At 40.5% G+C, this 24,591-nt stretch overlaps 1 protein-coding gene across 1 annotated transcript in view; it reads left to right on the top strand.

The window, feature by feature from the left end:
• The window catches only part of LPCAT1 (lysophosphatidylcholine acyltransferase 1), a gene marked incomplete at its 5' end in the record, with an annotated part of 126,999 nt that overhangs the window by 30,439 nt on the left and 71,969 nt on the right, over positions 1 to 24,591 (top strand). Inside the window, 5 exons of the mRNA XM_084621098.1 lie at positions 9,312 to 9,424; positions 12,275 to 12,335; positions 14,270 to 14,328; positions 19,954 to 19,988; positions 21,263 to 21,317. Coding sequence (XP_084477224.1) covers positions 9,312 to 9,424; positions 12,275 to 12,335; positions 14,270 to 14,328; positions 19,954 to 19,988; positions 21,263 to 21,317 — 323 coding nt within the window. The remainder of the gene's footprint in view (positions 1 to 9,311; positions 9,425 to 12,274; positions 12,336 to 14,269; positions 14,329 to 19,953; positions 19,989 to 21,262; positions 21,318 to 24,591) is intronic.

Raw genomic sequence — 24,591 nt, 5'->3', positions numbered from 1 at the left:
TTAAGTTCAGAATGGTGACCTCAGTCTCAATTATTCCCTCAGAGGACCACCAAAATTTGTTTGTGACACTTGACCTTGAGGACACCTATTTTTACCTGGCAATTTATGCAACACACAGAAAATACTTGCATTCAGTAGTAGAGAAACAACCACTACCTGTATACATTTCTACCCTTTGGTCTGTGCACAGCACTAAAGGGGTTTGCCAAACGATTGACACTCGTGGTTGCTCACTTACGACATTCAAGGCATTGACATACCTCTCCTGACAATTAGCTAATGTGAGGAAAATCCTCTTGTGACACTCTGTATCTATCTACAGTACCCACCTGCTGAAGTGAAGAAACAGATTGACAGAGCCGGAAGAGTACCTAGAAGTCACCTGCTACAGGTCAGGCCCAACAAAGAAAATAACAGAACGCCACTAGCCATCGCCTTCAGCCCCCAACTAAAATCTCTCCAACGCATCATCAAGGATCTACAACCTATCCTGAAGGATGACCCATCACTCTCACAAATCTTGGGAGACAGGCCAGTCCTTGCTTACAGACAGGCCCCCAACCTGAAGCAAATACTCACCAGCAACCACACAACAGAACCACTAACCCAGGAATCTATCCTTGCAACAAAGCCCATTGCCAACTGTGTCCACATATCTATTCAGGGGACACCATCATAGGGCCTAATCACATCAGCCACACTATCAGAGGCTCGTTCACCTGCATATCTACCAATGTGATATATGCCATCATGTGCCAACAATGCCCCTCTGCCATTACATTGGCCAAACTGGACAGTCTCTACGTAAAAGAATAAATGGACACAAATCAGATGTCAAGAATTATAACATTCAAAAACCAGTTGGAGAACACTTCAGTCTCTTTGTTCCCTTGATTACAGACCTAAAAGTTGCAATTCTTCAACAAAAAAACTTCAAAACCAGACTCCAACGAGAGACTGCTGAATTGGAATTAATTTGCAAACTGGATACAATTAACTTAGGCTTGAATAGAGACTGGGAGTGGATGGGTCATTACACAAAGTAAAACTATTTCCCCATGTTTATTCCCCCCTTGCACCGCCCACTGTTCCTCAGACGTTCTTGTCAACTGCTGGAAATGGCCCACCTTGATTATCATTACAAAAGGTTCCCTCCGCTCTCCTGCTGGTAATAGCTCACCTTAAGTGATCACTCTCTTGTTACAGTGTGTAAGGTAACAACCATTGTTTCATGTTCTCTATGTATATAAATCTCCCCACTGTATTTTCCACTGAATGCATCCGATGAAGTGAGCTGTAGCTCATGAAAGCTTATGCTCAAATAAATTTTAGTCTCTAAGGTGCCACAAGTACTCCTTTTTTTTCTGTATCTCAAAGTAGCACCCTGGAACCCCCATATGCACCATTGTGATATGACTATAATATGTTTTGTACAAAGTTTGCCTTGTGAGATATCATTTTGTAAGTCTTGATCTGTTGAACAATAATATCCTGTTGGATTTTATGCACGATTGTATGTGAAATTATGAAGTATTTCTATGTGTTACTGAAATATGCCTTTCAATTGCAACAAAGGAGGACTCAGACAGCGTTAATGGCCCATCAAGAAATATGCCTTTCAATTGCAACAAAGGAGGACTCAGACAGCGTTAATGGCCCATCAAGAAAACAATCCACTATCCCGGAGGCTTCTTATGAAGGCACATACAAAATGGAAACTGCTTGACTAATGGGGACTCACTGACCCCCATGTCACAGCAAGCATCGTTCTAGCAGCTGGAAGAAGGTATGAAAAGAGACAGTGATATCACCACTTGGCATTTCTACTTCCCCCCGCACCCCCATATCTCAATACCTAGAGGAAAAAGACTTTGAACTGGGGAGGAATGGTCCCAGCCTGGAAAGGGACTCCAGTCTGTGTATTGAGGAACTGTAACGTGCGTGTACCATCTGTTAGGGTGAGACATTGCTTGATTTAAATCTTGCTTAGTGTGCTAAGTGAAAAAGGAAGTGATATTTTACCCATTTAATCAACACAAGAACCAGGGGTAAAATAACACTTCCTTTTTCACTTAGCACACTAAGCAAGGTTTAAACCAACACAAGAATTAGACTGTGAATTTATTTTTGTTTCTTAGGTAACCAACTTTGATCTCTATGCCTGCTAGTTAAAATCACTTAATCTGTTTTTTTTGTTGTTAATAAATCTGTTTTATAGTTTACCTAAAACTGTGTTTTGGTGGAAGTGCTTGGGAAATCTCAGCTCGGATTACAAAGGCTGGTGCATGTCCACTTTCCTATGAAGAGGAGGCAAACTAAGTAATGAACTTACACTGGTCTGGCTTCTGACCAGTGCACAACAGTACAGTTTGGGGGTGCAAGGCTGGGGAGTTGCGGGGGAATTAGCTGGAGGCTCTATTTTGATGGTTCATGAGTGGATGCAAGATCATTCATGTAACACAGTTGGGTGTATCCCTTCCTGTGGATGTCTGTATAAGTGCAGTGGCTGTTAGGCTTATAGCTTGACATCAGCATCAAGAGGCAGCCCAGGTTGGTGGGACAGATGGCTTAGTAGTCCCAGAGTCCAGGTTGCACCCCAGGGACCCATCACAGAGGTGAGGTGACCAGTTCTTTATGCACAATCCTGACCTCATCTCCCTGGGACTCAAGTAAATTAAAGTTAACTCCAACGCGAATCATAAAGTTTACAGAGGTAGTCATGGACTCAAAATAAGCAAAAGTTTACATCCCTTTGGAAAAGTTTTCACTACAACTTCATCTCTAGCCTCCAAAAACTTGGAGAACTTGCCTCAGATTTCTGGGGCATAAGAACATAAGAATGACTATACTGGGTCAGACTAATGGTCCATCTAGCCCAGTACCCTGTCTTCTGAGTGGCCAGTGCCAGATGCTTCAGAGGGAATGAACAGCACAGGGCCATTATCAAGTGATCCATACACTATCATTCATTCCCAGGTCATTGATGGACCTATGCTCCATTAATTTATCTTACTCTTTTTTAAACCCAGTTATAGTTTTGGCCTTCACAGCATCTCCTTGTAACAAGTTCCACGAATTAACTGTGTATTGTGTGAAGAAGCACTTCCTTATGTTTGTTTTAAACTTGCTGCCTATTAATATAATATAACCAGGTGACCCTGGTTCTTGTGTTGGTTAAAGGGGTAAAATATCACTTCCTTTTTCACTTTCTCCATGCTATTAATCGTTTTATAGACCTCTCCTCCCTTAGTCATCTCTTTTCTAAGATTAACAGTCCCGCTCTTTTTAATCTCTCCTTTTATGGAACCTGTTCATTTTTGTTGCCCTTTTTTGTTGTTCTGTCCAATTCGAATATATCTTTTTTTGAAATGGGGCAACCACAGTACAGTAGAACCTCAGAGTTACGAACTGACCAGTTAACCGCACACCTCTTTTGGAACCGGAAGTGCGTAATCAGGCAGTAGCAGAGACAGAAAAGAAAAAAAAAATAGCAAATACAGTATAGTACTGTGTTAAACATAAGCTATTAAAAAATAAAGGGAAAGCAGCATTTTTTTCTGATAATAAAGTTTCAAAGCTGTATTACGTTAATGTTCAGTTGTAAACTTTTGAAAGAACAAGAACAGGTATAACGTTTTGTTCAGAGTTATGAACAACCTCTGTTCCCAAGGTGTTCGTAACTGAGGTTCTACTCAATTCAAGGTGTGGGTGTACTTTGGATTTATATAGTGGCATTATATTTTCTATCTTATTATTCATCCCCTTCCTAATGGTTCCTAACATTCTGTTAGCTTTTGTGACTGCAGCTGCACATGGAGCACGTGTTTTCAGAGAACTATTTATGATAATTACAAGATCTTTCTTGAGTGGTAAGAGCTAATTTAGAACCCATAGTTTTGTATGTGTAATTGGGGTTATTTTTTCCAATGTGCATTACTTCACACTTATAAGCATTGAATTTCAACTGCCCTTTTGTTGCCCACTTATAAAGTTTAGTGAGATCTCTTTGTAACTTGTCACAGTCAGCTTTGGACTTAACTGTCCTGAGTAATTTTGTATCATCTGCAAACTTTGCCACCTCACTGTTTATCCACTTTTCCAGATCACTTATGAATATGTTGAACAGCACAAGTCTCGGTACAGAGCCTTGGGGGACCCCACTGTTTACCTCTATTCTGAAAATTGACCATTTATTCCTGTACTTTGTTTCCCGTCTTTTCACCAGTTACAGATCCATGAAATCACCTTCCTTTTTATCCCATGACTGCTTTGTTTGCTTAAGAGCCTTTGGTCTGGGACCTTGTCAAGGGCTTTCTGGAAATCCAAGTACACTATATCCACTGGATCACCCTTGTCCACATGCTTATTGACTCCCTCAAACAATTCCAATACATTGGTGAGGAATAATTTCCCTTTACAAAAGCAGTGTTGACTCTTCCCAACAACTCGTGTTCATCTGTGTGTCTGATAATTCTGTTTTTTACTATAGTCTTAACCAATTTGGTTGGTACTGACATTAGGTTTACCAACCTGTAATTGCCAGGATTGTCTCTTGAGCCTTTTTTAAAAAATTGGAGTTACATTCGCAATTCTCCAATCATCTGGTATACAGGCTGATGTAGGTGATAGGTTATATACCACAGTTAAAAGAAAAGGAGTACTTGTGGCACCTTAGAGACTAACAAATTTATTAGAGCATAAGCTTTCGTGAGCTACAGCTCACTTAATCAGATGCATGAGCTATAGCTCACAAAAGCTTATGCTTTAATAAATTTGTTAGTCTCTAAGGTGCCACAAGTACTCCTTTTCTTTTTATGGATACAGACTAACGCGGCTGCTACTCTGAAACATACCACAGTTAGGAGTTCTGCAATTTCATATTTGAGTTCCTTCAGAACTCTTGGATGAATACCATCTGGTCCTGGTGACTTATGACTGTTCAATTTATCAATTTGTTCCAAAACCTTCTATACTGACACTTCAATCTGGGATAGTTCCTTAGATTTTTCGCCTGAAAAGTGTGGCTCAGGTATGGAAATATCCCTCACATCCTTCACAGTGAAGACCAATGCAAAGAATTCCTTTAGCTTCTCTGCAATGGCCTTGTCTTCCCAGAGTGCTCCTTTACACCTAAATTGTCTAGTGGCCCCACTGACTGATTGACAGCTTCCTGCTTCTGCTGTATATAAACAGATTTTTGCTGTTAGTTTGTCTTTTGCTACTTGCTCTTCAAATTCTTTTTTAGCCTGCCTAATTATACTTTTACACTTGCAAGAGCTTATTCTCCTTTCTTTTTTCTTCAGTAGGTTTTGACTTCCGATTTCTGAAGGATACATTTTTGCCTCTAAGCCCCTTTTTACTGTGTTTAGCCATGGTGGCGTTTTTTTGGTCCTCTTACTATTTTTTTGTTTGGGGCATACATTTAATTTTTGAGCCTCTGTTATGGTGTTCTTAAAAAGTGTCCATGCAACTTGCAGGCATTTCACTCTTGTGACTGTTCCTTGTAATTTCCTTTTAGGAGTCTCCTCATTTGTGTAGTTTCCCCCTTTTGAAGTTAAATGCTACTATGGTGGGTTTCTTTGGTATTCTTCCCCCTACAAGGATTTTAAATGTTATTACATTGTGAGTGGTAATACCTGCACCACTTATGTACACAGGGTGTCATGTACGTAGATGGTGCAGGTTGCCAGCCTTCAGTCCTGGTCTCCTGAATTGGTGGTAGAACGAGATAAGGAAAAAGGTACTCTTTCGTGGAGTTGGAGTGGGTTTTTTCCATTACACTAATGATACATGAAGAGCTCACCTAGACTACTTCCAGATGCTGAGCGTTTGGTTCCCACAAGTTTCATCTCAGAGCTTACAAAGGAACAACTACATTGGAATGATGTTCCTCCAAAACATTCCTGCCTCTGCTGAAAGGGAGCCACAGTCCAAATTCTATAAGACAATACTATGCCATGCATTATACTTACCAGGAAGAGGGAGCAAGTTTATCACTTGTCAGTCAAGAAGCTTTTGAACCTTTGGAACTGCTCCATCTGACATCAAATTGCACCCTGCATCTCCCAGGTGTGCACAATGATTTATCAAGTTATCTGAGCAGGAAATATATGACCAATCTTAGAAATCCAGGTCTGGAAGGGACCTGAAGAGATCAGTGTACTCCGTCACCCTGGGTTGAGGCAGGATTAAATATACCTACACCATCCTTGAAAGATATTTGTCTAATCTGTTCTTAAAACCTCCAAAGACTCTGTCCAACAACCAATATTTCACAATTAGGGACTGCTAAGATTGAACTCTTTTCCACCAATCACATCACCAAATTTGCACTTTTTCAATCCGGGGGAGGCACAAGTTCAAGTTTCCTACACAATGTTTTCTTGATACCCTAGAAGAAGGACTGCTTCTACTGACTTTCTTAGTACTTTTGTTAGGACTCTGGGTAAGGCAGGGTGCAACATCTGTGATTCTGATAGCCCCTGAATCAGCCAGACAGTTTTCATTCTCAGACTTGTTTTGTCTATCAATATGGCTCTCAATTTCCTCAGCTGACCTGCTCCATCTTATCTCTGAGTTCTGGACAAATTTTTCACCAGGATTTTTCACCTATGCTTGACTGCCCCGATATAGATTGGCTAAGCAACATGGACAAAAGTTGCCCTTCAAAAGTCAAAGCAGACTTCCATAAGAACAATATACGAGTCCAGTGGAAAAGATGTTCTCTGTGCCTTGGAACAGCACCTTAACCCACTAAAAGAGCTGGCTGAGGAGATCTTTAGCCTGCTGATAATTTTTAATAAATCATGTAATACCAGGGAAATTCCAGAAGACTGAAAAGCAGTTAATGTACCAATATTCAAAAAGGCGAGTTAGACCAGTTAGCTTGACATCAGTTCTGGGCAAATTAATGGAAAAACTGGTGTGGATTCAATTAATAAAGAATTAAAGGATAGGACTATAGTTAAACCATTCAATATGGTTTTATGGAAAATAAGTCTAGTCAAACAAACCTGATTTAATTTTTTGAGATGACAAGTTTGGTTGATGTAAAAGACTTAGGTTTTTGAAAGGCATTTGACTAAATACCACATGGCATTGTGATGAATAAATTATCACTATACAGTATCAATAAAGCATATGTTAAGTGGATAAAGAAATGGGTAGCTCACATCTCAAAAAGTAGCTGTCAATGAGGAATCATTGTTGAATGAGGATGTTTCTAGTGGGATTTCACAGGAATCAATACTAGGGCCAATGCTTTTCAACGTTTTCATTGATTTAGAAATAAAATCACTGCTGATTAAAATTTGCAGATGACCAACAGATTGGCAGAATGGTAAATAATGGTGAGACCGGGGCAGTCATGCAGAGCAATCTGGATTGCTTAATAACCTGAGGCCATAAAAAGAAATTTTTTTACTACCGAGTTATATTTAGGAACAAGGAATTGGGGCCACAGCTACAGTATGGGGAACCGTATCCTGGAAAACAGTGACTATGAAAAGGATTTAGGGGTCATAGTGGACATGTAACTCAACACTTTCCCAATGTGATTCTGTGTCAAAAATGGCTAATGTGTGTATAAACTGGGGAGTAGTGAGTAGGAGTAGGGATATGAATTTTTACCTTTATATATGGTATGGCTAGACCAATTGTGGAATACTGCATACAGTTCTGGTGTCTGTGATTTTAAAAGGGTGTTGAAACTTTGAAAAGGGTACAGAAAAGAACCACAAAGTGATTTGAGGGCTGCAGAACAATGCCTTACAGCGGGGGTGCCCAACCTACGGCCTACATGGCCCACCAGAGCATTTTGATAAGACCTGCAGCCTGCTTCAACACAGTATATTAACAGCCACTTCATTAGCATTTGTCGTCATGTTTACATCATTTTAATTTACATAAGTGGGGTTTAACTGGGAATTGGTCCTGCTTCGAGCAGGGGGTTGGGCTAGATGACCTTCTGGGGTCCCTTCCAACCCTGATATTCTATGATTCTAAGTGTGTAACTGGACAATACTGTACATAGAAACAACCTACCTAAATACATACGAAGCAAGTTGAACTTAAATATAAGTCAATGAACTTAAAATATAAGTCAGTACAGGTGACTTTAAATCTTATTAAAATATGTGGAATCTGTTTGGCCCACACAAGGTTATACTTAGGTTTATGTGGCCCTCCTATGTAATAAGGTTGGGCACAGGAAGAGACTTTGGGAGCTCAGTCACTTTAGCTTATCAAGAAGATTAGAAGGTGACTTAATTATGATATATAAATTCCTTCACAGGAGAAAATACTGGCTTACTAAAGGTGATTTTAATCTAGCCCAGAAAATCAAATAGATGATGTGTTGCCTATGAGGAGAACTGCTTAATGGAGACTTGTAAAGTAGCAATATGAAGTTCCAAACACCTTTACCAAGCCAGGTTTGGGGTGTGCCTTGTGAATTACTGCACAACAGAAGAAATCCTGCTTTCCAGTAGGATTGTGAGGGGGATCTCAATGAGGGAGATGCTTACAGAGATTCTCCTCTCTTAAGTCACAGGAGGAAATGTTCTGGCACATGGGTGATCAAACATAACTATTTTGCTGCCCCAAAAAAGTAAGTGTGCATTAAACGGTACAGTCAAATTCCTATTTTAGAATCACATTCACATAAAGTTTCCTGTTACAAATAAGGTCTTGGTCTATTACAAGTCCATTTAAAAAATCTAGTTTAATTTTCATTATTCATTTAACTCTTTGCATTTCTCTCAGGTTAGGTAATGAAAATGGATCAAGGATTTGCTTTAATTTTACATTGAAATATAACAATATAAGCCAATCAAAAAGAGTCGTTATTTGCTTGTAACAAAGACTGCTGTTCAAAGGATGGCCATGATATAACATGAATTTATTTAGCTTAACAAAGAAAAGATTTAAGGGTGACTTAATTACAGTCTGTAAGTACCTACAGGGGGAACAAATATTTAATAATGGACTTTTCAGTCTAGCAGTGAAAAGTATAATGCTAGAAATTGAGGCAACACAAATTCAGACTGGAAATAAGGCGTAAAAATTTAATTAACCATTGGAACAATTAACCCAGGTCATGGTGGATTCTCCCTCACTGACCATTTTTAAATCAAAGATTAGATGTTGTCTCTCAAAGCTATGCTCTCGGAATTATTTTGGGGAAGTTCTGTGGCCTGTTATACAGGAGGTCAGACTAGATGATCACAGTGGTCCCTTCTGTCCTTGAATATTTCATATATTCATAGATTTTTAAAGCAGTTCTATGCAAAATTTGTGTTTTTTCTTTTCAGCTTTAATAAAATATATACGACCGGTATTTGTGTCTCGGTCAGACCAGGATTCTCGCAGAAAAACTGTTGAAGAGATAAAGAGACGTGCTCAATCTGATGGCAAATGGCCACAGGTATGGTATAACCTCTTTTATGTGATATTTGACATTTGTTGGTTTTGAGAAACAAATTTTAGTCTTTTTTTCTCCATAGAGGAAACGCTAGACCAGTGGTTCTTAACCTGGGGTGCACGCACCCCCTGGGGGTGTGAGATACCCTTTCTGGGGATGTGAGGCCAGATTTTTTTTAGAAGGTAAATCTTCAAAAACACAAATTGAGCACAGGCACATAAGTACAACTATTTTGTTTCGTCAAACCTATATATTTATTAACATACTTTTTTTTAACAATTACTGAAATGTACAAACAAAAATATATCTAGGTTTAAAGAACTGACCTACTTCAACAGTTTTTGATAAGGGGTGTGAGAACATGTTTTGATTTTTGATAAGGGGTACGAGAACATATTTTGAGTGTAAATACACTAGATTAGATAAAACAAGTTTAACTAAAAAGAGATTTTGGGAGTACAAGTGATGAGGCATTAAAGTCAGAAATGGTTACAAGAAAAATAAAGATAAAACTTAACTAGTGCCTTATTTAACAAACTACACTAAGCAAAGTTTATTTCACCACATACTCTCAGCAGTCTCACTGACCAAGCTTCTTAGGTCAGTGTTACCAGATTTGTCCATTACCTTGGGGTACGCTCATTTCTTAGGGTTACTCTTCTGGGGGTAGGAGAGGAGGTTCTGTAATTCTGTCAGTGTACTGCTTGTGTCACGTGTTTTCATATGGAGCTCTACTTCTCCCTTCTGCAAGTTCCCTCCCAAAGGAGCTGTCCTGCAGGATCTAGGTTCCCCAGGGCTGGGTTCCTCCCGCCCAGGAATCACAGACACACACACACACACACCATGTCCGTTAGCATGTGTGTGGTCCTCTGAGCGGACCGGGTCAGTCAGCACTCCCAAGCTTTCACCTTATATGCCCTTGGACTCAGAAGGCTGGGTCGAACAGCACTTCCAAGCTGCCACCCTCATATGCCACGGCCACCACACCAGAATAGAATATGCCTGAGCAGACTGGGTTGAGCAGCACTTTCAGGCTGCCACCCTTATCTGCCCCTGGACTCAGCAGGCTGGGTCGAGCAGCACGTTTAAGATGCCATCCTCCTATGCCACAGGTTCAGTACGTTCCTGTCCCCACTTTCACGTTACAGCTGTTCTGGTAGTAACCCACTTGATGAGCAAACCCCACAGGATTTTTGGGCACTACACGGATCTTTAGCTTAGGTAAGACGTTGCTGTAGAGCAAATGGGGAAGCCAAAAACACAAGGGAGGGAGGGAGGGAAGCAATCAGCTTAACCATAAAAGTTATTTATTGCCTGGTAATAACCATACAAGGAGTGCCAAGCAAACAAAACAGTTACAATATTAAATCTAGCTTAAATTTGATTACAAAATTCAGGTTTAGAAAACGATACCTGATCACCCTAGTCAGGGTTAGAAAGCTATACCTAGAGTAGGAAAAAAAACAAAAACAGAGAGAGAGAAGGAGGGAGAGTTGGGGTCTCACCACTCCGTGAAGCTTGAACTGGTCGGGGTTCCCAGGTGGTGGTGGTAGCTGAGGGTCTGGAGTGCTGGAGATAGGCAGAGCCCCCAGCACGATCATTCAGGAGAAGATACAGTCCCAATGGAACTGATTCAGATTTTGGATCCAGGCATCAGAACCCTTACTTGAGCGTGAGTAGTGATTTTTGTAGGGAAACAACAGTGGTTCAAGGGAGAACACTAGATTTGTTTATGGGTAAACTGATGGTTCAGAGGAGTATACCAAAGTCATTTTGTTCAGGCTAGACCATAGGAACTGATCATTCCTGGCTATGGGCGGTGTTCCTTCGAGGGAGTTCACAATACAATTAGGCAGCTTCAGTATTTTGGATACAAATAAAGGATTTATTACTAGATTTGGTGTGATAACTACTGAGCTGGGTGTGTGCAGGCGTGTGTTCATTAACATCTGGAGCAAAGATCCTCCATCATGCAGTGCTTCCCTGCTTTTCTGGTCCCAGAGTTCAGTGTGGTTCTTGCCTTGGAACCTCTGTTCTCCATTCTGTATGCTAATGGAGATGCCTCCCTGTCCCATCTTTGTTGCAAATAAGGCTAGGAGAGTTGCCTTAATCCTGTCGCCCTTGTCCGGAGGGGTTTAGGTGTATCTCCCACTCTTTATAAGTCTTTCTTCTGGTCAGTTTTGGCTCAAGCAGAGGCTGGGGTGGGGCGTCCTTCATGAGCCCGACAGGCTGAATACTGTGCCCTGGTACCCCAAGAACACGTCGCTGACAGGTAACATCAGGACCCCTTCTCCAGTTCAGTAGCTGCTTCCTTTGTTCCTTTTGGTGTAGTGAATCGATGGACAGATTCTTACATGCTCTGAATACTGAAGTAGTTATCAGTGTTGACATTTAAAGTATTGTTGCAAAGTTAGCACCTGTGGAAATGAATGTAACAGTTACATCTGAGAACCATTGGTTGTGCTATGCTCTCTTCAAACTCAAGCAGGCCTCTCTCCATCAGTTACACCTGGTTAGTGTGTTTTTTAAAATGAAACTGAGAATCTGGAAAATAGTTTGGTGGTCTGTTCCCCCTGTTCTCCCACCAACTAGTCCTTCATGCTGCCCTGTGCCGTGGAAAACACTGGTTTAAAGAATAAATAAAATATCCTATTCCACTGTTTGTGCCAGATTCTATGCATCTGAAAGTCTTCGTGACTTCAAAAGACCATGCTATCATTTAAACATTTTCTTTAATTTGCTTACTTTTTCTTAAATTACTATAATTCAAATGTGAGGAGTTTTAATATTGGTTTTGAAAAGATGTAAATACAACAAATATTCTGTAACAGTAAATTTTGTTTTTGCTTCAAGATAATGATATTCCCAGAAGGAACTTGCACAAACCGATCTTGTCTAATTACCTTCAAGCCTGGTAGGTATGAAGCATATCTTTCTTTATAGAATGTTTTCATATTGCATGATTTTTAAAATATATTGGTTGCCATTGTAAACGGTTTGCTGTTATAGAATTTGAATAAAAAAACTGCTAATGAGGTGTGGTTGAAGTGGAAGTTTTTGATCCTATAGATGGACTCTAGTTTTATCGTTACACAAAACCTACATCTAATTAAATTATCATTTTTGACTGTTTTCTGGAATGTGTATAAGAATCTGAAAGACAAGTGTTTCTCCGACTGAATTTTTGCATTCCCTATGATGGTGAAGTGGTCTTAGCACCCCTCTGAAACATAGTCTAAGGGTTCAATGCACATCTGTAACTATTTGAGGCTACTACAATACTTGCTTCTGGGCAGTCTGTAGTTGACTCTCCTCTTCCCATTGGATGCCACACTTGTTCTTCAGCGGCGGTGCCCTCTAGCCAGGCCTATGCTAAGACTTTTGGCAGTATAGTAATGTCAGTTAAGGGGACTCCCCCCTACCCCTTACCCTTTAGCCCTGGTCAACATTTCTGTACTCCCAAAAGCCCTACTGTAAACACAGTTATAGTAGTACAAAAGTGCTTTTGCTGGTATAGCTTATTTGGCATAGTTTGTCAACTCAGTATAAGCTATACCAGCAAAAGCACTTCTATACTAATATAAATGTGAGTATATTAGGAGGTGTTGCTGGCTCTCCTGCTCCCCATTGCACTCTAGACCACCCAGAAACCTGCTACCAGATCCCTTTACTGCCTCAAGTTCCTATTGTACCCACACTTCCAGTTTCCCACTGATCCAGCCCATTCTGCTCTCCACCCCCACTGCAAATGTACTCAACCTCCCTATTTCCCCTGGCCCTAGCTGTCTTAGTCTCCACTCCCTTCACCCACTTCCTCTGAAATCTTATTGCCTCTGACTTTTCCACTTGTTTCTTGGTGCCATAAGTCCTTTTCAAAGTTATTGCTTTGCAGAATACATTTCCCCATTCTGTATGGCCTACATTCTTTGTTCCTAGCTGGGTGACCTTCCAGATGCATTTTAATACAGGCAAATGGTTCATATGAGCTGTTCTTGCCAGGCACTCCAGATTACTCTGTGTAAGTGGTAAATGACAACAGATCACCTGACAGATCTTTATCTGCAAACTTTACTGGTAGAGATTGTATATGTTCTTCCTGATCACTGGTAGACATTAAATACCACTGAGACAAGAACAGATTGTGCTTGACTCCCCTCAAAGCACCTTAAGTTGGTGGTGGTAGATCCACATTAACAATTACATTTTGTACAATAGTTTCTAATATTTTGTTATTTATTATAGAGTGCTATTTTTCATCAGAATGTATTGTAGTACAAAGTCAAATGCCCTACAGAAGTTTATGTCCACATAGTTACCTTTATCAACAAAACTGGTAACTTCATAAAAATATATCAAATTTGTTTGCGAGACTTTTTTACGAGATACTTGACTATCAGATCTTTACCAAATTCACATCTGACAATAACTGTTAAAAGGCAGAAACAACAAATATATATAAAAAATCAACAATCCTGACCATGAGTCAAATTAAGGCTGTAATAAAATGTGTCTTCATAATTGATTGTTTTATGTAGGTTTTGGTGGATTTTGAATGTCTATATTTCCATTCTTGTAAATGCTTGTTTCTTCTAAATAAGATAGGTATATACACTGTCAATTACCAACACTGTCTTTTTTTTAAATGACTTTTTCTGTGGAATATTGGTATATATTTTGCTACTTCCAGATCTTGTATTCTTTCCACTAACATGTTATGAATTTGTGCTACTATATACACCAGACTAACCATGTAACCAGTAGTCACATAATCTTTTTTGATAATGAGTAATTTATTTGACAATAAGAAAATATGCCAAAGAGTAATGATGTGTAATGTGTGCTTTCCAGGAGCATTTATTCCTGGAGTTCCTGTCCAGCCAGTAGTTTTACGTTATCCGAACAAATTGGTAAGTTCAGCTTGCTCTGCAGATTAATGGTTACTTTTTGTTACTTTTTTGGACCTAACATTGCCAGCCCCACTAGTTGGAACTAGGAACAATTAGAAAAGAGAAACTGTCCACAGATTGTAGGAGGGAATGTACAGACCATTGGACACTTGGGCAATGAATGTATGGATGAGTAAAGCAAAATGGCCAAGAAAAAGTGTTTAGTCCACCGGGTCATTTTCAGTTCATTTATTATGCTTTTCTGGGATGATGGGTAAACATCCTGCCCATAAAAAGACAAAAAGGAAGGGACTGTAGGCCTTGCAGGAGCCCTAGGCATAACTAGCTGTGTGAACCAAAGATTGTGAAGCAGAGTAGGACTGGCCTTAGCAGAATAGTAACTCACTTGGTGTCTGCTAACCAAGTAAGCACGTTCCTGACTGGAGAGGATGGTACAAAAAGACACAGATCTCTCAAGTAACTATTTAAAAGCATTCATAAGAGATGATACAAGAATGCACTGACCCCTTGTAAAGATAAGGAGGGGATGACAGGATATGGATAGGGATCTTTTGTTCGAGCTCAGGTGTATGAGGATTAGGGTGGTAACTAACACCGACTGGAGTATAGTAGCTAACTTGTTTGTATCAATGTAGAAAAGGAGAAATGATACGAGGGGAATCTTTGTGCTAGTCTAGGAGACAGGATCCTGGTATTCTGATTGAACTGGTATCATTGTTGCAGGCATACATGTGTTAGTGTACCTGTAGCTCCTATGAGGCACTTGTACTGTGCTTTGTCAACAATAAACCTGGCTGAGCGCCTTTGCCACTGAACCGAACCTTGTGGTCTTTCTTTATGAAGAATGTCAAGGGTTGTTCAATCAGCAAGCTGCACTCTCTGGTAGTGCAGCTAACACTGCAGCTCCAAGGACAACAGCACTAGTAACAATAACTTAGCAGCCTTAACAACACTCCACAACACTAATTCCACCTGCTTTTCTCATGTATTCCTTTCATGCTCCTTCATATTCTGCTGCATGATAATTTCCTTTGTTTCCCTCATCTTTACTTAAAGCCACGACAACAGTTTTGCTTATTCCATTGCTTTGCAGATTTCCATGGCTTGTTCTCCAGTCAACTAACAATTTCTGCATAAATATGTGCTTTCTCATCTCTGTAGCCTACCACCAGCCTGTCTCTTACCAGGAACTCCTCAAAGGGGCCTTAAAATGGCAAGACTGGCTCTTGAGCATTGAGCTTGTGACACATTCTTCAATACAGTAACTCCCCACTTAACGTCCTCTCGCTTAATGTTGTTTCGATCTTACGTCCCTGCTCAATTACAGAACATTAAATTAATTTAAAGTTGTGCAATGCTTCGCTATAACGTCGTTTGGCTGCCTGCTTTGTCCACAGCTGGCAGCCCCGCATCAGCTCCCCTACGCCCCCCCCCCACCCCACACAGCGCCTCCTGCCCGCCAGCAGACTCCGCGGATCAGCGCCTCCCCCCTCCTCCTACCGCCTCCTGCCTGCGGAAATCAGCTGGCTGGCTTGCAGTGTTCAGGAGGGAGGAGGAAGGAGTGAGGACTCGGAACACAGGCTCCCCCTCCCTCCCCTGCCTCTTTAACGCCGCAAATCAGCTTGCTGCGGGCAGGAGTCAGGGAAGGGAGGGGCAAGGCTGCACACCAAGTCCTCGCTCCTCCCCCCTCCCTCCTGCCCCCTGAACGCCACAAGCCAGCTGATTGCCGTGGGCAGGAGCGAGGACATGGTGTGCCTCTCCCCTGCCTCTTGCCCGCGGCAATCACCTGGCTTGCAGCACTGAGGAGGGAGGGAGGGGGAGCCTGCGCACCATGTCCATGCTCTTCCCACTGCCTCCTGAACACCGCAAGCCAGCTGATTGCCGGAGGCAGAGGAAGGAGGGGGGAGGAGCAAGGACACAGCGTGCGGAGTAAAGGGGGATGAGGGGGGGAAGAAGAGGCGGGTTAAGGGTGGGGAAGGGGTCGAGTGGGCGGGATGAGGGTGAGCCCCTTGCCCCAGTGCTTGCAGAGTAGGGGAAGCTGCTGCTGCTGTGCAACATGCTTCTCCTAGCTTACAGCACCTTCAGCCTCTTTGCCTGTCTCATTGTCTCCAGTGCCAGTGGGCTGTGCCTGTGTGGGGTAAGGCCGGGGCACCTCCCAACTATAGTACTGTACTGTATGGCAAAAAAAAATGTCCCTGGAACCTAACCCCCCCCCCCCCCAACGCATTTATATTCATTCTTATGGGCAAATTGGATTTGCTTAACATCGTTTCACTTAAAGTTGCATTTTTCAGGAACATAATTACAATGTTAAGTGAGGAGTTACTGTACTTTCTTGTTTCTTTTGCACTCTTGTGTGGAAGAGGAATCTTTCTGGATACACAAGCTTCAACCTGTGCTATGACCCTATCATAATTAGTGCTGTCCATGAGTGAGAGCTGGAAGCTATTATAAATACATATTTAGAGCATCTATACCAGCCAGATAACATCACTTTTCTGGCACTACTCGTTGTCTGTGTTTACATAACAGGGTAGTGAGAGCCTATTATAAGCTTCAGCCAGTCTGTCTCATGCAGCGCGGAACCCCGCCTTCCAAAATACAGACTGATCATTGGTCTTTGCAGCCACTGCCCATATCCTTACTCAGTAATGATAGCCAATCCACAGGTGCGGCGGAATGCCTACATAAGTTACAACTGTTTGAGGTGACTTTTGGGTTGAGAGTTTTTTGCCCAGGAATGTTAACAGATGCAACAAACTGCTAGAATTTCCCAGGTCAGAGAGGTCATATCAGCTGCTTAAAGTGGTGGCTAGAATACTGAGTTGAATCCATTACCTAATGATATCACTGCCCAGAAAAGAGAGACTATGAAATTACCCACTTTTGAGAACTGATTGTCCTATTTGCTAGTCAAATAGTGGCAATCTAGGCAGGAGGCTTAATTTCTCTGGTATCTACAGGACTGTGGTTGCTGTTGTAGGCCATAGGTGTACTCTCTGATTTGAAAGATTCAGGCAAACACTCAGAAGCTTGAGGGAGGGTGCCTGAAAAGGAAGGACTCCTACAAAAGAAACCCACACTTAATAGGTCTGCACTCCCAAGGTACTTTAGCCGCACCAGGATCACCAGTAGCAACCCTTCTAACAATGGAAGATTACAATTGGTTGTTGGAAGTTGCCACATCACCCTAGAAGTAGGGTGAGTCTTAAGTCACATTCCAGCATTGGCTGTGGTGGAAAGTACCCCTTTTTCTTTGAATATAACATATTTTTGTTTTTATCGAGATCAGAAACAATTTAAACTCAGGATTTAACTTCAGCCATTATAGTCAATTCACTGTTTCTTGGCTCCTGACCTTTCAGATTCATTTAAGTATATTTAAACTTTGATTTTTGTGTTTTTGTACCTGCTACTTTCTTTTATTCTGTTTCTGTTTTAAGAAGTGATGAAGGTATTAAAGCAAGATTTTGACATTATCCATAACTTTCAAGATCCTGGGACTCTTAATCTTATTGATTCTAAATTGAGTTTGGGTACCTAGCATCAAATTTAGAAATACACAGTTAAGAGGGAGTAGTGCTTAAACTACTATCTGTCTGATATTTCCTTTTTGAAAACTAAACTCCTTATCTTTCTTCCAAAACCTCTTTACTCCTCCATTTTCCGTTGGTATCTTATTATACCCATCTACCTAGTTGCTCAAGCCAGTAATCTGGAAGTCATTGTAAACTCCTCCCCCTCCCTTACACCGCAGAATTCAGGTCTTTGCCAAATCTTGCATTTTCTTCCTCCAGCATTTCTAAGCTTCTCACCTCTTCCCCCTCCTCCCCCCCCCCCCCACACAATTAAAACTCATTTTTTATAGGCCCTCAATCTTCCCTTTTGGCTGCTGTCCCCTTCTCCTTTCTTGCCTCCTTGACACCAATGTTGTTACCCTCTTCCAATTCCTGTCCATTCAGAACATGGGCACTAAGAAAACCTTCCTCACTTGATCTAAATATTGCATCTCACCATTATTCGTTTCTTCACTGGATCAAGTTTGTTTCTTGATCTCCTCTTCTAGGCCCTGCATAACTATCCCTTCCTACTTTCTACCCCATCTCTTATGTTATGTTTCACTCCTTTTACTCCAGCCTTGATGCCGAGCTTGTCCACTTCTTCCACAATAATTTCTGTGCTTTTTTCCAGGCTTCCACTTTTCTGAACTAGTCCACAAATGCAGTACCCTCTCCTGTTTCAAATACCTCTTAAAGTCCCACTTCTACTATAATGCCAACAAAAAGGTAGCCAGCTCATATTGGCAAGGTAGAGGTGCAATTGAGAATAGCTTTATTTCTGTGTGCCTTTACTGGCAATTCTCTTGTCACAGTCAGCGCAGACCTCCAACAAGATTAAGCTAATTAAGGAAGAATTTACAAGGCGGAGTCCATAGAGTAATCGTAATGTTTTCAGAGTAACAGCCGTGTTAGTCTGTATTCTCAAAAAGAAAAGGAGTACTTGTGGCACCTTAGAGACTAACCAATTTATTTGAGCATGAGCTATTACCAGCAGGAGAGTGAGTTTGTGTGTGTATGGGGGTGGGGGGGTGAGAGAACCTGGATTTGTGCTGGAAATGGCCCAACTTGATTATCATGCACATTGTAGGGAGAGTGGGCACTTTGGATAAGCTATTACCAGCAGGAGAGTGAGTTTGTGTGTGTGGTTTTTGGAGGGGGGTGAGGGAGTGAGAGAACCTGGATTTGTGCAGGAAATGGCCCACCTTGATTATCATACACATTGTGAAGAGAGTGGTCACTTTGGATGGGCTATTACCAGCAGGAGAGTGAGTTTGTGGGGGGGGGGGGGGGCGGAGGGTGAGAAAACCTGGATTTGTGCTGGAAATGGCCCAACTTGATGATCACTTTAGATAAGCTATTACCAGCAGGACAATGGGGTGGGAGGAGGTATTGTTTCATGGTCTCTGTGTGTATATAATGTCTTCTGCAGTTTCCATGGTATGCATCCGATGAAGTGAGCTATAGCTCATGAAAGCTCATGCTCAAATAAATTGGTTAGTCTCTAAGGTGCCACAAGTACTCCTTTTCTTTTTGTAATGTTTTCGGGGTTTTTTTGTGTACTGCATCTTCAATTTTCTATGGCTGTCTTTCTTCAGAGAAAAAGAAGTATTTTATGTTCAGGCCAATACAGAGTCAGAGGGAGAGCCAATGTAATCTCTCGAGACAGTACTTCTGTTCCTTTACTGTTTTGTTCTCTTAAGCAAAAGTTAAGGATGCTGCCTAAGTGTTTGCTTTTTGTATGTGAAAAATTTGTTAATCAGGGAAACGAATCTGCACTGTATTTATTTCTAAATATATTTTTCAGTGTTTTGTGTTTCGAGGGATTTCTGGGTCTGTAGGTGGGCTATAAATTGGATTATTTTGTGTGTAAAAGCTGGGCTTAACCAATATTTGTTTTGTAGCTTTTCAAAGGCAGATTGAAGTTCCTGTCTTAGTGGACTTACTTTAATATAAGATAGATTTTTAAAATAGTGGATTGTGGTTTCCATGAAAATTTAAAGCATGTACCATGCATTGTTCTGTGAAAGAGTAATTGAATTTGCAATGTGTCTTTTTTTGTTTGTAGGATACTATCACATGGACATGGCAAGGTCCAGGAGCGTAAGTCAATCCTATTTTATTCCTTTGTGCCGCAATTGCTTTCCTGAATTAGTTTGGTATTGTTATATGAAATGGTACAAGTGTGCTTTTAAATATTTTAGCTCTATTCTCACCCAGAAGAAGTCTGGAGATAGAGGGTTTTGTATAAGAAATTAATGACAGATTTTGAATCTTGTAGACCAAGAGGAAAAGTGAATTCTATGGAAAATGCCCTGCCATCAGCCTCCTCCTATATCTGAGCTATTAGCTGAGTGCCTTAATTGATCTTACCTGCTGTAATATAGCATCAAGATAAGAGTTGGTTTTTCAGGGAGCCAGAACTCTAATCATTTAAAGCTTTGTAGGTTTAAACCAGCACCTCAAATTGAATCAGAAACCAGTATGGGCTAAGGTGTAAGATGTTTTCTGGGAAAATATCTCTGAGTGGGCTGCCACACTCAGAACTTGTGAAAGTTTCTTCCAGACAGCTCTGTTCAATCAACATGGTACTTGACAAATGTCAAGCAAAGAAGACTCTACATTTGTCTGTCCCCCACCAGAAAAGGGTCTGTTCCATAAAGGCAAACAATCCATTCTGAATCCAGGCGGTCTGTGAGTCCTGACAGTACAAAACATATAAAACTTTGCTACTGATTGGAGGTAACTCAGATTCACCAGGCTGTTCCTCATCTGCTTCAGTTCCTTGGTGAATCAGTGCCTTAGGGACTTCTGTAGCTGTAGTGGAAGACAAAATATTTTAGAACCCTACTCTCCAGGCAGCCAAATAATGGTTTAGTAGTTTCTCTGTGCCGTCTGAAACAGAACTGGTTCTGTTATGTTCCAAGGCTAGACTAATAAAACATCTTCTGCTTTTACACCCAACTTCAAAATAAAGGTGGGTAATAGTTTGTTGCACAAGTCAAAACAAAAAGTCTCAGCAACTTCTGACTTCTTTATTTAAACGACATAGGTGTTCATCATGACACTTTTTAAAGCAAATTTACTACTTTGTTAAAAGTATATAAATGTGGACTTGTTACATAATGAATGTCACTTTTTCTACAGCTTCAGATTTCCCACTTTATTGCCTTGCTTTTAATATGCAACTTTGGAATAAACATTCTTAGACAGATGGTCACAGAAAGCAGTAAAAACACGTAAAGGTGCAATCCAAAAGTAGTTTTATTTTCTAAAGATGCATCTTACCTGAAAAACATAATGTTAGGTGAAGAGTTCAGCATGCTGTGTATTGCTTATTTGCTACATTCAAAACTTGTCTTTTTTTATTTTTTAAGGCTGGAAATTCTGTGGCTTACCTTGTGTCAGTTTCACAATTTTGTGGAAATTGAGGTTAGTATAAAAGCAGTACTGCTTTCTATTTTAGGCAATACCAAACTTCATTTCTTGTAGACTGTGTAAACATGATAAACTATTATTTCTGCAGCAAAACAGTGTAATTAAAATGTATAATCAGACTTAAAATGTTAACACTGCATTGCACGCAGACTGAATATAACTCACATTTTGCATAAATAGCTCTGTTGAAAGCTTGACTCACCAAGTTTCAGCAGAACTAGCCTTCCTCTACACTTGCAAGATTAACCTCTTAATCACCATGTAGTTCTGTCTGCTAAGGGATGGTTATGCATAAAAATGCTTTCGAAGGGCTTGTTAACATACTGGTAACTATTTATACCTTATTTTAGATGTTAGTATTGATGTGCAACTAAGGATTTTCTTCCGGAATAAAAGTAACTGCATACAATTTCTTCTCATCCAAACAAACTCTTACTTCATGCCACAAATATTAAAGTTGCACAGTTAAGCACACAAGAGTCAAGAAATGAAAAGTTAAGGTTTCCTGTACAACCTTAACTTTGTTCCCTTGTTTATTTTTACTACAATAGTCTTCTTTTACATGATCACATACTATTTTTCTCAAAAGATATAGTTTAATATACATTTTTCTATAGCATTGCTTATGTATTTTATAGCACTTTGTACTGTATTTCATTCTTGAATGCTTATACTATTTTGATTGTTATAATTGTCCAGGGTATCTTTGATTGTTTTATTTTAATGTTTTCTTCTCTCAGGTACATATTTTAATAACTTGCCAGCTGTTTCTCTCAGAATAACACAACCTTCCTTAGGTGCAGTAGATTCCTAGATTAAGGCCAGAAGGCACCATTGTGATCATCTAATCTAATAATTTAGCAGAGGAGATAAGGCAGTTAGTTTGCAGTTAACACTTACTATTGCTCTGTTACACAGTGTACCACTGGTTAAGTATAAGTTACTTTTAAAAACAATATATGGCATAAAGAGGGTAGTACACAGTAAAGTTGCTAAACAAATTTGTCTCAGGTCGTAGAAACACTTGTACAATATCTTATTGGAGTATTTGCATGCAGTTAACTTTTGTGTTTCCTGATTTTTTTTCAGTGCTTAACCATGTGTTCTTTAATGTTCTTAGCATAATTAAATTAATTTCCCAGACTTTTTATGAAAAAGTAAAAAGTAGTTCCCTTCCAGGGCTTCAGAATTCTGTTGGTTTACAAAAATTGGCAAATAAATCTGAAACTATTTAACTGGAAAGCACTGAATCTTTGCCCTATGCCATTCTTGTGCACCTCATAGAAAGGTGAGCTTAAAAGTTATGTGGCAGGGGATGACATTTTATTCTTTAAGGCACATTAGAGTGGAGCTCCCTCCTGTACACCTCCATAATCTGTGTAGGAACACTAACTCAGTTACTTTAACTTTACAACATCTACAGGCTATAAAGGGTCTGGTTCTGTTACCCTTTGTCATTCTTGGATAGTATCTTATGTTGCCCTTGGTCCAAATTTATGTTTGTGGTAAATTGAATGTAAAATCAATATTACTGTTTACACAGTTAATTGTTTCTCGGAGAAATTAAAGCCAGCGGAATCAGACTCTTGGTGTGCAGGAACCTTCTTTCAACCCCTGCTCACTTTATTATCTTGAACTTTTATATGTTACATAAGGTGACCCAGGGATAACGACTTTTAAGTCAGTGGAATTCATTTAGATATATACAATTGTAATTGAGAAAAATATGCCTTTATGGGGTTCTGTACAGAGAGAAGGTCACAGTCCCTGTCCCAAAGAAGGATTAATCATTTTATATTGGTGCACTTAACTTTGTGAACAGATTGAGAAGTTTTCCAGATTTCAAAATGGAATAATAATATTTAATCAGCTAGTGTTAAAAAGAAAGAAATAAAAAGAAAAGCTGAGACCCGAACAACCATCTCTTTGACAACTGGGTATTTGAAATAAAATGAAAAAAAATTCTGCTACTAATTGAGATAAAGTAACTTTTATAAAAAATACATTTCACAAGTAGACTATGTTAAAGGTTTTTTAGTAAAATCTATATTTTTGTACATTTTGAACAAGTTTAAATAGAATCCATTCCAAATACATTTTAAAGTTCTCTACAGACATTATGCACTGGGTATCTATTCAAGGATGTTGGGCTTCCAGTGTAAGACAGCAAAGAACTCTTAGCTGTCAAAGGTATCTTGGTTCTCTAAATCAGTGTTTCTCAACCTTTTTGATACTAGGGACTGGCTTGCTGCCTTCCTAAATGGTGTCATGGAGATCTCAGGAACCCTCACTGGTCCATGAACCCATTGTTGGGAAACAATGCTCTAAATTACTGGTAGCTCAGACACATTTTAACTTGCCCCTGGAATATCCAGTGTTGCTCCAGTTTCCTCTTTGGCTGGCTAAGATTGCCAGCTTCCATTTGATACCTATCCAGGAAGTAGAAATGACTTGATAGGCTTCCAAAACAAATTATTGTCCCCTTGATATTAAATGGGGTTTAAGACCGCATAATCTGTTCAAATTACTCTACTCTCCCAGTGTATTCAACAGTTTAAAAAATGGAGTGGATTTTCAAGAGTTTAGCTTTGGTTTAACACTCCTCCCATTGAAATTAATCTGAGTTTTACCATGGACTTTAATAGAAGCAGAGGTAGGCCATTCTGAGTACATTTTAAAATGCATGGGATTTTGCCTCAAGCCCATGGGAGAGTTTGGTGCTTCAGATAGCTTTGGCTAGATGATAAATTGGCCAAACTTATTAAAGTAACTTCTTACTTAACATTGTCCCGGTTAACGTTGTTTCACTGTTACGTTGCTGATCTATTAGAGAACATGCTTGTTTAAAGTTGCACAATTCTCCCTTATAACGTTGTTGGGCAGCCGCCTGCTTTGTCCACTGCTTGCAGGAAGAGCAGCCCGTTGAAGCCAGCTGGTGGGGGCTTGGAACCAGGGTGGACCGGCAGTCCCCCTATCAGCTTCCCTAAGTTTCCCAACAGGCTATTAATTGCCGGGCAGTTCAAGTGTCCCTCCCCCCACTGCCATGTGCTGCTCCTGCCCTCTGCCTTGGAGCCGCTCCTGGGAGCCTCCTGCTTGCTGTGCAGACAGTGTGGGGGAAGAGGGGTGCTGATGTCAGGTCCCCCTCCCCCCGCTCCTGTACCCCATCTCCGACAGGGCTCAGAATGGAGGGAACTTGCTGGCAGCAGCTGCTGTCTCAACTTGCTGATCTACTTAAAAAGGCAGTGTACTAAGAGTGGGGTCAGCATAC

Source organism: Lepidochelys olivacea (assembly GCF_965140295.1).
Source record: "Lepidochelys olivacea isolate rLepOli2 genome assembly, chromosome: 2".
Lineage (NCBI taxonomy): Eukaryota > Metazoa > Chordata > Testudines > Cheloniidae > Lepidochelys > Lepidochelys olivacea.
Note: the sequence above shows the minus strand (reverse complement) of the source record. Positions and strands in the feature narration are given on the sequence as shown.